The following is a 15,716-nucleotide window of genomic DNA, read 5'->3' as shown; positions in this document are numbered from 1 at the left end:
AGACGCAGACAGATGGACACAAATACAGAGAAGTAAAAAAGCAATTGAATCTAAACAGAGGAAGTCACTTCTTGATGCACCTTTTATACACCGGGGAGCAAATTTGGTAGTTTCTCTCTTTGGATCCTAACGAGTCCTAATGATGATAACAAATGCTGAGTGGAGAGCCTAAAAAAACTCAACCCGAGTGCTGAAACAGGAGCTGCATTCAGCTGTAGGCTAATGTCACAACATGTTGAAAGGAGCACTGAAAAGCCAATCTGCATTACATTTCAGTGCATTTTGTCTTTTTTTTTTTTTTCTTAAATCTGAGGGTCTCAGAGCTTCAGAAATCCCATTGAGATTCAACAGGCACCTTCCTGCTCCTGCACTGCTATAAATAAGGAAGGTGAAGCTTAAATTTTCCAGTTCATACTATGTATATCAGAGTGATGTGGGCTCCTGCACAGGCTGGTCAAAGCACAATGAGAAAGATGCAGAGCATCTCTGCTTAATCACATCTAATAACTGGTTGTGACCAATAATGTGTCACATGCTGCCAAAGCAACGTTACTTTTGGCTGCAGAGCGTTTGATTTTACATATAGTGGTTTTAAAGCCCAATTACAGTGGGGAGCTGAACCATAAGCTGACCCCCCGAGCAGAACAAGACTGACACAGCAGAACTAATACGGCTACGCACTCAGACATAGAGATTCAGCATGAGACTGATGGAGGGTGATTAGGGAGAGGCAGAGAGAAAGGGAGCAGGCATTTGAATACCATTTTCACCCTCTTTCTATTAGTTTTCTTGAGAACGGTGGATCTTGACCTGTAGTCAGCTGCAGCTGGTGTTTGAGAAGGAGTTAGGTAGAATGGAAATGTCCGGAAAGAGACAGGTGGAAGAGACAAAATGAGAAAATGTGGAACAAGACGAGACAGGAGAGGAAAAAAAAGAAACAGGTGACAATAAGGACACGAGAGTGATGAGAGCTGAGGCTTGTGTAAGAGCAGTAATGGCAGATATTAGAGGAGGGACAAAGGTAGAGAGGTGAAAATTGGGTAAAACTATGGTAGGGTGAAAGGATAGAAGAAAAAAGAGAGACGGAGTGATGAGTAAGAGCAGAAAAGCGTGAATCAAAGCAGCAAAGGACAGAGGTGTTGGTAATATCGACAGATGAATGAAGGGCGTTCACTGAATCTGTGTCGAGATTGTCCTCGGTTGGTTTGTGAAATAAAAATGGGCGAGCAGCATTTTCAGCATGGAAAATGAAAACAATCAGGCAACACACCCGCCTTTGCTGGTGCTTGGCAGATCTTGGTGAATTGCAGGAAGACTTCTCAACTCCCCCATCACAACCCAACCACAGCCAAATTTAGTCAATGCAACTTTGTGACAACATATTCAGATGGAGGCTATTTGCAGGAAAAGCTACAAGCTGGCTAATTGTGTAGCCACAGAAGGTGTTTATGCATGACGTCAAACGTTAATGACAAAGTAAACCAAAGAGGTGCTTCATGCTAACTGTCGCACAGTTTGACTTACTCGTGTTTTCCTTACAGCCACACCTCATGGTTGCTCAGTTGTCATGGAGAGGACTCCATTGACCTCAATCCGATCACACACATCACATACACAGGTCAGGTGATTACAACTGAGCTGTCTCCATGACAGCCAAAACAAACTACATCTGCTGATGCAGAATGTGAGATGAGGTTAATGAACTGTGGAAAAGGCTAATAAGAGGACCTTGAGTTTCACATTTTATCCCAAGGTCAAGACTGAACTTTGCTTGAGCACTTCAGGCAGAGCAGTAACAATCTGTTTACATGTAGACACAGCGGCAGGCAGGGTTAAACGCTAATTCTGCTCATGTTAAACACAGTTACTTTATCTCTAATTGTTGGAGATTTGCAGCGCCTACAGCAAAATAAAGCTACTCTGAAACTCTGAAGCTGATAAAAAATTAAACACAATCACTGCTATGATTAAAAGGAAACTATATTATGCAATGATGCGTAACAGTGCATGAAATTTGTAGCTAATGACATTATCAGCTGCTCTAAAATCAAAAGATTTATCCAATCCCACCATTTATTATTTCATTATTTTTAGCACAATAAAGATGCAATGTTTTGTTCTACTATGGCTGTTTATATCACCATATTACCACAAAACCTACACATGAATGCATCATCAATTATCAACACAGGTTTAATTTTGAGTATTTCTCTCCCAACAACTTAGTTCACTCCATCTAACCAGGCAGGATTTTTTTTTTTCTATGATGCAAAACACAATAACAATGACGCATCACCAAGGTAAAAATAAACCCACAGCCTTTGTGTACTCTCCTTTTAGTCGGTATTACAGAGCAGGTACAATATCTGGATGATACTGGTGTTCGCATGTGTGAGAACAAAGCCGAGCAGACGCTGGCTGTACACGAACAGGAGATGTGGTGTGCTGGCTTTGCTATGACCAGCCGTGGCTCAGTGTCTGGCAGAGAGACAGTCTAAAGTGAGAACAGCCACTGTGTAAATGGTCTCTGGCCAGAGAGGATTTGCTGGGTTGGCGAGCTGGCTTTTCAAGTCAAAAAAAAAAAGCAATTCCACACCATGTGTAGCACTGAGCTGCTGGACAACTCACCCATCTAAATCAGTTTCGACAGCTCTACACACACTCAACGCAAACACAGCAGGATGAGTCTCTGGATATGTGAAAGAGCAAGTTAACGAACACACACGCTCAGATCTGTGGCAAATATTCACTGAGCGACTTTCTTATGAATGCCTCACATTAATGACACAAATGAAGCATTGGACCTGCAGAATAGTTCCCTCTGTGAGCACGCAGAAAGGTTTTCAAATCTGTTCAATATCCATTCACGAGCAATCAACTGTGCCTCAGCTTCGTCTGATAGTCCTTCTCAACAATTGCTCCCGTCTGGCCATGTGCAGGAATCCTACATAGTTCATTTGCCTACTAATAAAGTAATCTCAAGCAATACGTTTGACTCCAAACCATCTTGGGATTAGACTCAGAAAGGCGAGGAACAGATTCATTTTTACTGGGACTGAATGAGTTTTTCAGCGTTACCTCAACACCGGCGCTCACGATGCAGCAAAACACTGTATCACAGGAGACGGGAGAGAAAGAGGCAGAAAATGAGACAGAGTGAGCGTCTGCGACACAGCGAGGGAGGGGGGAAGGCACAGGGAACATTAAAAGCAAAAATAATGATGGTGATAAGTAATTTTCGGATAATTTAAAGCCTTTCTTCTTGTGAGTCAGACTTGTATTTGTGGCTTTCTGTGTGGATATGAAAGCGCAAATCTCTTCTTATTGGCAACTGCAGGGCTTTCGCTATACCACTGACCCCCAGCCTCAATCCAGCATACTCTCTGTTTGCCCAGCGGACCTCAGGTTCACCTCTGAATCCAACCTGTGCACCACCCAACCAAAATGCTTTAGTGTAATCTCTCTGTACTCCTGCAACCAGATGGCTCTGCACGCCCAAAGCAACCCTGGACATGGGCATTAATATTCATGACCACTTCTAACACATGTTTGAATCAGAGGAATATGCTTAGCAGACACAGGATGTATTGCACATTTCATCCTTTACGGTAGAGGGCAGGAAAAACATAGAGTAGACCACTTAAACTCAGCTAAGGGTGGCTAAGAGCAATAAACAAAAACTGAATTTAGATGAAATTTTTAGCACAAAATTAAATATCTTGACATTAACTCAGTTTAGTTTAAAAGCTCCCGATGTCTAATGGCAACATGGCCTTTGTCAGAAAATAACAAGACGTGGATTATAAATCCAGCCTGAATGGGGGATGAAAAGTCGTTGAAGTTGGTCTGATCCACAATATCCAAGTCGCCACTTCTAAATGAGAATTATAATTCTTTATCCTTGAGACTCACAGGAACCAAGGCAACAACAAGAACACTGCACTGCACACTCCAGCTCTTCTGGCTGGCTGCAGCAGCCAGCAGATAAGCACCTGTAAAGCAGCAGGAGCCTCTCATCCAAAGCCCCAGCTAATGTTTCTCATTAGTCGATATTAATCTGCCCTTCCTCCAAATCCTGACCCCAAGGTTTGCTTGCTATGCCGCATAAGATGGAAACAAACTACAAACATGATGCACGCAGTCACCCCTTTCTCCGCAGTCACTGTTTTCCTATTAGTCACTATTAGTGCGAAACCCAGATGGGCTCAGTCCCACTCCTCTGTGGTCCCGGTGGAAGTAGCCTCCGCAGCAGCAGCGGAACCCGGGGAGTGATTGATCGGGTCTGGTAGATGACGTGCTGATCACCTAGTGGGGTCTGTCAGCTGCAATATTGCTGCCGGAGTCCCAGGCAACCAGCCGCTGGAGCGGCGGCATCTGTGGCCTTACGCTCACAGTGAGGGATTAGGTGGTCAGAGTAATGTGTGCACAGTGGCAGCCATCAACACACACACACATGCACACACACACCCTTCTTTCTCGAGCTCTTGCTGTTCAGGGTGACCTGTTTTCACATTTTATAGACAGATATAGTAGAGCGGACACACAAACACTCGCACAGAAAAAGATATCACCTGTTCATGTAAATGTCAAATCAGATGGAAAAGACCATCTACGGTTGCGTTATGAAGTGGCTTGCTGAGTAAAAAGGCATATCTGTTGGTCTCATAAAGCTGCTAATCATGTCAGACGACATCAGGGCTCCCTTCGGGTTTATTCTGCGGCTTTGGAGGATTTCTGGAGGGCAGGCTGGGATGCCTGAGTCTAAAGGTAACATTAGGCACAACTGCTTGCATCCACCAGCCAATCTGCTCATCCCCTGCTGAGCAGTCCTCAGAGGTACACTGCAGACTATTTGGCTGCCAAGTATAGAATAAAGGTTTACGTTATTTCTCAGAGGATTGCAGGCTTCTCCACGGTGTGTGTACTGGATAAACCAGAATTATACGACTGCAAGATTTGTGCTGCTCATTTCATCATTGACAGCTTTGGTGTAATACAAGTTAGGCTTCATCTCAACTCTGTCACTCAGCAGGGAAGCATTTTCTGGCTGTAAAATTTCCACCGAAATGGATCTTTAATGTGTGCAGCTACTTTAGGTCTATTCATGCAGGAGCAGTTATTAGATGGGCTCCTCTGTGATGGGTAATAGCAGAGGTTACCTTTGTTCTTAATTTTGTCTCAGTCTGAGATGTCTATAATCAGTAATGTATGTTGTCCACTGCAAAGAACCCCCGTAGTTTGCCAAAGGTCGGCAATTTTTTAACTATAAGCACGTCACAATGCAATAAATGAACAAACTACATGACTAATATCCGATTCTTTTGAGAATTGCGGTTGTTCTGTATCTTAATATCACAGTTACTGGAGGTAATGCCTTGTGATAGTACTGTATTGGTAGTTATGACACCTTAGCATCGATATAAAACCATGCTGACGGAGGCCAGGTATCCCCTTCAGAGCGATCATGACAAATGCAATGTGACCTTCTCGGCCGGACAAAGATCACACACACACACACACACACACACACACACATTCGCACACACACACACACACACACACACACACACACACACACACACACACACACACACACACACACACACACACAAACACAGCAGCTGACTTGATTTGCACACCTCAAGTCTGACATGGGGGACCTAATCAGTGAAATCAGCTGGTGTGGTGTTTGGTTGGGATGAAAATCTGCACACTTTTGGCTCTTGATAGCATCCGGATGAGAACCACTGAGTTAATCCTGATCCTCAGGAACCAAACTGCTACAAATGCTGCTTTTCCAGCTGTGCATTCCAGGTATGCAGTAGCCTTTGATTGGATGACTAGAATGAAAACCAGCAGCAGGGTCCTGATGACCACAACTGAGAACCATTGGGCTTGATTATCCCATTAATTGTCTGACAACCTAAAAATAGTCATTAATGCACTAATATGACACAGTGAGGATCAAAGCACCGCCAATCAAACAGGTTTTCCCCTGGGTGTATTAATCTGTTGTCTACTGTGATGACACTGTGTCCAAAATGCATTTATGTGAAATAATTAAATAAAAATCCCTCATCTCTTCCTGTCAACTGACTGAATATTTGTCATGACTCATCCTGCACTGTGAGTGGGTACAAAATTACTTCTAATAACATGTGATTATAAATTATGGAGGCATCACCACCAACTCTCTTTTCTATATAAAAGCTACAGATCTAGTAAACTAACATTAGGAGCATGAACAGTGTTGGAGAGGATTCGGGAGTAACATTTTAAACACCATTGCCAACATCACTATATGTTCTCTGCACTTCCAAAGGTTCTAACATTCCATATGTTCTCCTCCTCATGTTGGCGGTGAAAGAAGAAGTGAGTGATCCTCCGTGGCTGCCTTTTGAACTCAAAAATCAAGTTCCTCTTGATGTTACTGTAAGGTGAGAAACATGTCACAGCACATCAAACTATGCTCTACCCACTAAATCATGTCAGAGAAGAAACACTTCAAACCGTTTTACTATCTCACATTTCACAGAACCTGCAAAGATAAAAAAAGACTCTACATATGAGCACAAATACCTGCTCAGTGCTGTCGAGCAGCTGCAGTTCTGTCTTACTCCCGTGAACTACAACACTTCACGATGTATGATTGAGCAACAATATGCCAAAGAGGATGGTGACAGACATGGAAATTACACAACACACAACTGTAGCTGAGTGGCATTTTCAATGCTCCATTTATAGAGTGCAGAATTACTAAGTACTTACATTGAAGTAAAGGATCTGAATATTTCTTCAGTCACTGGTGAAAAGAATAAAAGGGACTCTTTTTTAGCTTGTAATACTTACTGCCTACTTGGAGGAATGTTGAGCAGTATTTTAATGTGTTGCCGTCAATCCAAAGCTAAAATGTTGGACACATAATGAGGCCCAGATGAAAGGGAATTATAGGAAAATGTGACCCGGGGGTGTACACCACTGTGGTTAACACTAGTATCACAATAACACTGTTATTGTTAAAATCCAGACAATGCTTTAAGACCATTGGAAAAGACTGAATTCAGTGTTTAACAAGACATGGATTGGAATACAAGAAAAAGAGTAAGTACAGAGATAGAGCATCTGCACTCAACAATGGAGGCAAAGCCCTGAAAAAAAATAAAAAAGTGGTTTGTATTTTGAACTAAACCTAAATCCACTAAAAATAGCTGAGAGAAGACATTTCATTTAGAGAGCTGATGAAGATGGACACACAAATGGCTTATCAAAATGACAGTTTCCATGGAGCTGTCGAGTTGTGTGTGGTAACACACGCACATGTTTCTCCCCAGTTTCTGTAGCAGTACTGGATTACTGGGAGTTCACCTAAACAGTAAATATAACTGGCCATGGCCTGATGGAAATTACAGCACAAGGAAGTGTTTCACAAAGAAAGGACAAAGATAAATTCAATATGACGAGAGCAGATCTTATAATCCCACTTTCTGTGACAAAATGTAAGACTGGCTGAGCTTCAAAGTCCTCCTGTCATCAAAATTATTGCCTTGCTCATCCACATGTGCCATAAGAAGGGATAAATAAAGATGAAAGTTGAGCCAGTGTGGCAAAACTGTGAATCTTTAGGATCAGTAGCAACTCCTTTGAGAAATTTACAACTATACTGTATGTATCACTTAACAACTACAAAATGTCTTTTCTCACTTTATGGCAGCTTTAACATTCATACAGTGGTATTATCATAGTCAGTGGTTCAAAGCAGTCAGCCCCGCAAGTCAATGCCACCAGAGATTTTAACAGCAGGGAGTACTGGTCTGTGTACCACTGTAACAGACTGATGTCTCATTAGGAGGACGGGCTGTACTGTACCAGAGGACATTATAGAGACTGGGATGGTAATGGGCTGTCTTTTAATAGTCATGCTGATCAAATTCATGCAGTTACGAAGGCGGCTTCTCCGTGGACCAAATCCAATTATGGTGGGGACTACGCCAGAGCACACCAGTGAAAACTGATTGATGAACTGAAAGAAAGCTGACATGTATTTAAAATAGACAGATAAAATAGATGCTATCAATATTGGTGCGTTCACTTTTGTAATCTAGTTTTCTACAGATGGTGTTAAACAAAGTGCATTAAATGTTGAAAACCACACTGCCAAGGCATGGCAGTAAATCTATCACACACACAGCTCTGAACATAGACATCTCATTCTTTGTTATTTATAATTGATTTTGATTGAGGTTTTGTATAATTCAAAGGCACCTCTGTCTCTTGACATCAGGCAGCAAAACCCACCATGTCAGAGTTCAGACAAGCCAATTAGCATCCAGCTGGGATCTGTTTGCATGCAGTCAGGGTCTGAAGCCAAATCCACTCAGTCATGTTCAAATTGTGGAAAACATGCTTTTTTTTTTCCACTGTTCAGATAACAGAATCTGTCTGTTGACTGGTTTTGTCAAAAAAAATATCAATGAAACCTCATCTGCTAGATCATCTACTGGGTAAATATCCTAATTTCAAACACCAGATGTAAGACAGCAGGGGTTGGTTGATGACAACCCACGTAATCTGTTCAAAAAAAAAACAAAAAAAAAAAAACCACACACACTTTTTGTTTGTTTGTGTTTCTATAAAAATCTCATACAGTGACTACCAAACCTCAGCGGGCCAAACTGCTCCAAGCTAATGAGGGGAATAGAGGAAATAAAATGCCCAGCGGTGCTTTGATTTGAGTGGGACTGGAATGGAGAGTTATGACACTGTTGAGGTATTTCATCATTTTCACTAACAAGGATTTCATTCCCCCTCAATCTCCTGCAAAAATGGCACAGTGGCTAATGAGCATCATTGTTCCAAACTCTGTATTTCTGGCCGTACTGTGAGCATGCTGCCTAACATGAGCCAGCGGCTTGGGGCCAGTTGGGTGCATAAACTCACCTCCTTCTCTCCGCAGATATTGCTGATGATGGAGTTGGAGGCCGGGCTGGCAGAGGGACCGAGGACTGCCACCACCCCTTTAGACATGATCTGGCACACTGGGAGAGAATAGAGGTGGGGCGCAGGGGGGAGAATGGAAAGAGACAGCGAGGGAGAGAGCAAGTCAGTCAGTGATATCCAGGAAAGTACAGTCATTTAAAAAAGGCCTTCTTCAGCCAGATGCTAATGGATGCACATGCTGACTATCTAAACCTCTAAACAGAGAGTGGTCTGAGCCAGCGTTTCCACTGTCTCAAGGGAACCTGAAGCTACATGTGTTCATGAAACGTGTGTAAGGCCAAGTGCATTTGACCATGTTTAATATACGTGATGCACATATAGAAAACGCCTATAGACCCTGCCCATGAGAGGTTAGTAGCTTGGGGGAGAAACTGATATTAATATAACAGACTTCCACATATGGAGACAGAAAGATATCGAAATGGGAGAAGACGCAGACAGATAAACAGAGTGACAGACAGCGAGAAAGGCAGGGAGACAGAAATAGTGACAGGCAGAGATATCTGGAGGCTTAAAACACAAAATCTGGTATTTGAACATTTGCACATGAATGCCACAATATCCCCAAAAGTGACACACACATCTCATCTTGTTTTTCCACATTCTACATTTAAAAGGACTGATTTAAAGGCTTTACCTTTGGGGATGAAAACACATCTTTAGACAGAAACATTTTCTCGAATGTGAATTTTACTCCTCTCTGATGTACGCGGACCATATGCTTTAATCTCCCATACTGGAAAACAGAATGCCATTTCTTGTGAGTTTATAATCCCTGGTTTCTAATTAAACTGCAACAGTCAATGATGTGAGGCAGACACAAGTACAGACACTATGTACTATTCATGTGTGCACAAAGTAAGTGTGTCTGATGGTAATTTAGTGTCAGTTATTGGGGCAAATGCAGAGCATTAATGTGTGTGAAACAGGCAAAGGGGGGAAACCATTTTTGGGCCTGTTCAGTGAATCCAGAGGCAGTGAATCGAATGATTACTAAGTAATCCCTTAGTCACCCATGGGTCCTGTAAGACATGAGCACACTGACACCTTACACAAACACCCCATACACATGTATGCATGCATTTACAGTACACACACACACACACACACACACACACACACACACACACACACACACACACACACACACACACACACACACACACACACACACGTTTGCACCTGTCTGCTTGGCTTCACCAAATTATAAAGCTGAATGATTTGACTGCCAGCGAACATGCTCCTGCCCCCCATGACACCTTGATTTGCCCTCTCTCTGCACAGCTGGCATTGTGCATGTATGTGTGAGAGACAGATAATGTGCATGAAAAGTCTGTGTCAAAACTCTACCTCCTCAGCGCAGGCTATTCATGACCCCCTGGACATCGACGTTGGTGTCAAGGTTCCCATTAGCGCTGCCGATTTTCAGAATTGTATTGTACCGCTCAGTGCGGTCACAGTATGGTGAGAAGGTCAATAGGTCGGCTGACGTCCATTTTCTCTGCTTAACATTGATTTTCACTGCTCAATACAAGCTACTGGAACCTAGGAATGATTAAAGGGCTCTAATGAGTTTGACTTGAAAAAAGCTTGACCAAGTTGCTGGTTACGAGAGGGAGGACGGACCGACAGACATACAGGAAAAAAGACGAACAAGACAGACTGCCACACAACATGCGTCCACCCGAAAACACACACAAAAAGTGAACAAATGCTCATCAGCTTGCCCGTAGCCACAGTATTTTGGGGAAAGGGAACAAGGTTTGAGGTGGTGAGGAAGACACATCAATGTAGCATGCTGTTGCGAGCTAGCTAACTAATGAATCTCTGCTCTGTGCCGCTAGAAGTTTAACATTGATTTGTGGGTGGATGTCATCATATTATTGGCTGAAATTGGTTGGTTCACACATCATATTTTATTTTATGGGATAAAACCATGATTGGATTTTGATATGAGAACCGAAAGCATAGATTTTTCAGAATATATTGTTAAGTAGGTGCACAATAGAAACAGGGATAGGATCGAAAAGGGAAAGGCACACTTAATTTCACCACAACTTTGAAGAAATACATTTTTTTGGATTGTATCATTCTCTGTTTCCTCAGGTGCACATATGGCAGCGCTAAAGCAAACCATTTATATGTGTTATGTGGGATAATACACAATACATAACTGTGAAAGCATGGCTGTTTGTGAACTGGATTCCTGTCATGTGGTGTTTTCTGCCTTTAAAAGCAGCAACCAGTCCAAGGAGGCATCCATTTAGGTGCTGTATACTGCTTGAAAGGTGGGGGTGGGACTATTCTGGGCAGGTAGTGCTCCCTCTGTGATATTTCCATCTAACTGCGGTCACTGATCCGTCCCTAATCCAATTCTTGCCTCTAATTACACACACACACACACCCACACCCACACACCCACACTACGACACAAAAAAACATTTGCACAACATACACACAATCCAGCATGCGCACACCTCGCACACACATACAGGAACCACATTTAAGAGGTGTTTGTAGTAAACCAGGCAGAGAAAGTGATGCAGTTTCTTGCTGTTGTGGTAAGTGAAGCAGTGTTTCCATGGATTAAGTGGCACCACTGAAGCTCTTGGGACAGTGAAAGTGGGAATGTGTCATATTGAAAATCAATCCCCACACTTCTTGTCATAGTTGTATATTGGTTGTTTTCTGCAGAAACCTACTGCGCTGTATTGATTTTGGATGGTTTTCATTAAAAATTAAAAAAACATAACCAATAAACACTGAGGCGTGCGGCAACAAGTCACCACACAGTCCACGCAAAGAAGCATTGATACAATTGATTCCAAATACTCCAGCCTGTGTTAATGGAGCCACCATCAGTGCTGCATTTGTCACATATGTGTGACAAATTACCGTGAATCTCATAATGACCCGTTTAAAAAGATCCATCAGCCTTTGTGCTGAAGGTCAACACTGCTTTGACATGGATTAAGCTATTTTTACATGACACTGCTCGTTCCTTTTTGCAGAAAATGTTTTGCCCTGCCACAGCAGAGTGAAGGCTGTTCATAAATAAGAGAAGAAAAACAGATATGAACACAACGTTTGACTCCTGCACCTACTGAAACATGATAGATCAGTTTGTGCTCCTACACCACAGCAGTCTGTCATCTATTTTCAATAATTTGCTAGCTTCTGTAGAGTGAAGAGTGAGAAAGAGAGAGAGAAGAAGACAGAAGGTCTGAATTGAAATGACAGGCTTGCTTATTTCAAAATGAGAAACCTTTTTTTTTTTTTTTTTGCTGGTGTGGTTGCTGACTGGACCCAGCAGCACCTAAAACTTATTGCTTTCTCCATATTTTTCTCAACGTGTACACATATATTGACCATCAGATTCACACCCACGCTTTCTTTTCCTCACCAATTAATTGGCATTTCTCCCCCATGTTACTTACTTGTTTCCCCCATCTCATATTCACTGTCTCTCAGCAGTTCAAAGATGTCCACCTCCAGCTTGCCAGTGGTTGAGCGGTTACTGTTCCTGTTGATGCTGTCTTTCGCCAGCGTAATGGCCAAACGCTCCCCTCTGCTGCACTCCATAGGGTCATCAAGGATGGCAGCTGAGAAGTAGGGAAGGGAAAAGAGCAATGGATTGAGAGAAAAAAACAACAAGAAATAATTATCCCCACTGGTAAGTGCTGTTTTTCAAAATTAATGAGAGCCAGGGCTGCCCATATGGCCGATGATGATTCAAACTGAGAACCTGTGAAGACAGGTCATGTGTTTAAAACCTTTTTTTCCTTTCAGATCTACAATAAAAGTCCAATCCACTGAAAGCTGCTCCCAAGGTACACGGATTTATTAGCACCAATACTTAGCTGACATTTTGTGCACGCTGTTCTCCATTAATCTAGAGTGCCTACAGTGCTACAGTATTGTTCTTAATAAATCCATACACTTTGGGAGCAGCTTTTAGCATGTGGAATCTACTTTTGCTCTGAGAGGGTGAGTGCTATTTAATGTAAATATCTGAAAAGCTTGAAAGCTTAAAAGCTTTAAAATCTTGCACCTGGTCTGTTCCACAGTGTTTTCAAGAACACTGCACAAATATAAACTGATTACATACTGTTTCCTGCCGCAAAAATACATCAAAACATCTGTCATTTGTGTGGCTTTCATAGAGGTGTGTAGAGACTTAAAACTCTTTTCAGAGATGCCACACTGTGCAAGTCTACTAAAAAATTAAATCAGTTTGCCACAGGAGCATTAAAGAATGATGAGACAACCTGTTGTCCTCCGGAAAGATTTATACACATTCTGTATGCAATAATGCATTTGTTGCATTGAGGTATAGTGATAAGAAAAACTGAAGCCTGTTTTATACATGGCTTAGCAAAGGCAATTATAAAGGGACTGGATGCAGATAATGCACTCTTCTCATTTTTTATGCAGAAAAAAATGTTGTTGCACCACAATAAGACTATAGAGACTGGTTATTAAAAAGGACTTTAATGATTCCATACAACATCATAACAGTAGCATATTTGTATGCATTCCCTGAATATACTGAAGCAAAAATGAAAGACATTCAGACAGTAGATTCAACTGCATGATGTCTTTTAGATTTCACAATGTAACTGGGCTCCATTACAACACATCCTCATATCTAAATGACTGAGTATGTCCATTGCCAAAACTGCCAAGACAAAACAATGTATAACCCTTGGAGACTACTCACAACCCGTGTACTGGACCTTTGTCGTCACGTGGTTACCATTGTGAAAGGTTTAGCAACGAGCTTTCTATTTTGAAGGATATAAGTTTATTCATTCGGTGACCTTTACTAGCACACAAATTGTCATCGTGGGACTGAAGAAGGCACAGTAAACATCATCTGTTCACTGCACTATCAACCAGGAAAGACATTAAATGACGTATGTTCTTTATAGGTACTGAAAAATTGCCTGTCTTATACTTTAGATGATCAGTCTTACCACGAATGAATGCCCTCCAAGAAGGCTAATGCTTGAACCCAACAACTCTATGTGGCATCAACAATCATCTTGGCCACAAGACGTCAATACTATTTTCAAGGTGACTGAAGAGCCTGTCCATTACTGAATATATATAGTCATCTTAACATTTCACATCAACCACTTAATCACGTTTCAGCCCAACTACATCAGCGGCCTGCATGAACAGCCAACAATTGGACAACCTGGAACATACCTCTACAGGTCTACTCTCAGGGTAGAAAGGAAAACAATGAAATGAGCAGCAGATGTCTGAAAGCGGTCTTTGTAATTAATGCAATTACACTGTGTTAGCACAAAAGTTCTCCAGTTAAATAGATTTCATTTATAGTGAAGGCACAGGAAGGAGATAAAAGTAACTTACCCGGAAAAGTGTGACACACAATTAAACGCAGCTTAGCTGAAAGGTAAATGTACTGCAGACTATCCATTAAAGAGAAAACCTGCTGGTGGAGCGTTGTGACTTCAAGCCTAATCATGTCAGATTTAGGCAGGCAGTGCAGCATGCAGGACTTGATCGCATTTGAAGTGACCTTTTCCCTGCTGATCACACAGCTGAACAAACAACTCTATCTTAAAAGACATATCCACTCATCTGATATCATCACGGGGCAAACTCACAGCAAGCCAATACCTACAAGCAAATTAAAATGCTTGGCCAAGAAGCAGAGAGTAGTGAGGAAAGGTCACCTGTGTCACAGGTCACAGCTTGAAAAGCTGTGGACAAAGGATATATTAATTTCTTTATGCACTTAACGGCCCCTAACAACAGCTTAATATGATCTCTGGAGTATTATTTGGATAGTTTAATAAAATCAAAGGCACACATTCAATTAAAATTTTATGTGTAGGGAAGCAAGGGAGATGTCTCTACACTGAGCAATGAACTTGACTTGTAGTTAACGTGTTGTACAAATAGTGCGATTTGTTCAGAGTGTAAAACAATCTTTTGAGGAAAAGCAGGTATGTTTAAGGGAAGCAATCCACAAAGTCTGACATTTTTAGATTACAGAAGACTGTTTCTCATGGCTTCATTGCGAGGAAAATGCCTTATCTATCCTATCTACCAAACTTATACCATAATTGGCTTGAGCATTCTGCACAATCATCATTAAGCATGGTTCCCACAGAGATTCCCTCAAAGCAGGCGCAGCCTTATGTTAGGAAATTTAAAGGCTTTACAAGCCCAAGATTTTTTTAAAACTCAAGTATAAAACCCAGCTTCAGCAATATTCATTATTCACCCCCTGGACTCCTCTCTGTCTGAGGATCCACACTTCAAATCCTAAAGAAAGATGGAGATTTATGTTCAGCAACATTTAAAATGAATGGTTTCACCATGATTTCTTGTCAAGATCATGACTGAAAATATTAAGCCTCTCTGATGTGTTATTTCATTGCCATGTCTTACATCCAAACAGAGTAGTGTTACATCCTTGGACTTTAAAGTTACTATAATCAATATCTTCACATTAATAATGGATCAAATGACTACATGTACTGTCTAAAAAAGGGGTTGCCAGTAGTGACAAACCCATAGAGCAGACGCTCTCACCTCCCGCAACTCTCTGGAGCTCTTCAGTGCCCTTCAGCTCATTGTGGTTTTGTGGCCCACAGCTTTACTATTTTGGTTCACTCTCACCACTCTTATCAGCATTGTTGTCAGATGCAGGAGGCAGCTTTATTCTAACAAAACATCCTGAA

General features: G+C 41.8%; 1 protein-coding gene across 4 annotated transcripts in view; it reads right to left on the bottom strand.

The window, feature by feature from the left end:
* grik4 (glutamate receptor, ionotropic, kainate 4) overlaps positions 1–15,716 on the bottom strand; it is a 263,602-nt gene that overhangs the window by 95,029 nt on the left and 152,857 nt on the right. For all 4 annotated transcript variants that reach the window (XM_076735286.1, XM_076735284.1, XM_076735288.1 and 1 more), the window contains 2 exons: positions 12,435–12,599; positions 8,938–9,035 (listed from right to left, as the gene is read on the bottom strand). In XM_076735286.1, the coding sequence (XP_076591401.1) occupies positions 8,938–9,035; positions 12,435–12,599 (263 nt within the window). The remainder of the gene's footprint in view (positions 1–8,937; positions 9,036–12,434; positions 12,600–15,716) is intronic.

The sequence above is a fragment of the Chaetodon auriga genome, chromosome 7 (genome assembly GCF_051107435.1).
Source record: "Chaetodon auriga isolate fChaAug3 chromosome 7, fChaAug3.hap1, whole genome shotgun sequence".
In the NCBI taxonomy this organism is placed as follows: Eukaryota; Metazoa; Chordata; class Actinopteri; order Chaetodontiformes; family Chaetodontidae; genus Chaetodon; species Chaetodon auriga.
Note: the sequence above shows the minus strand (reverse complement) of the source record. Positions and strands in the feature narration are given on the sequence as shown.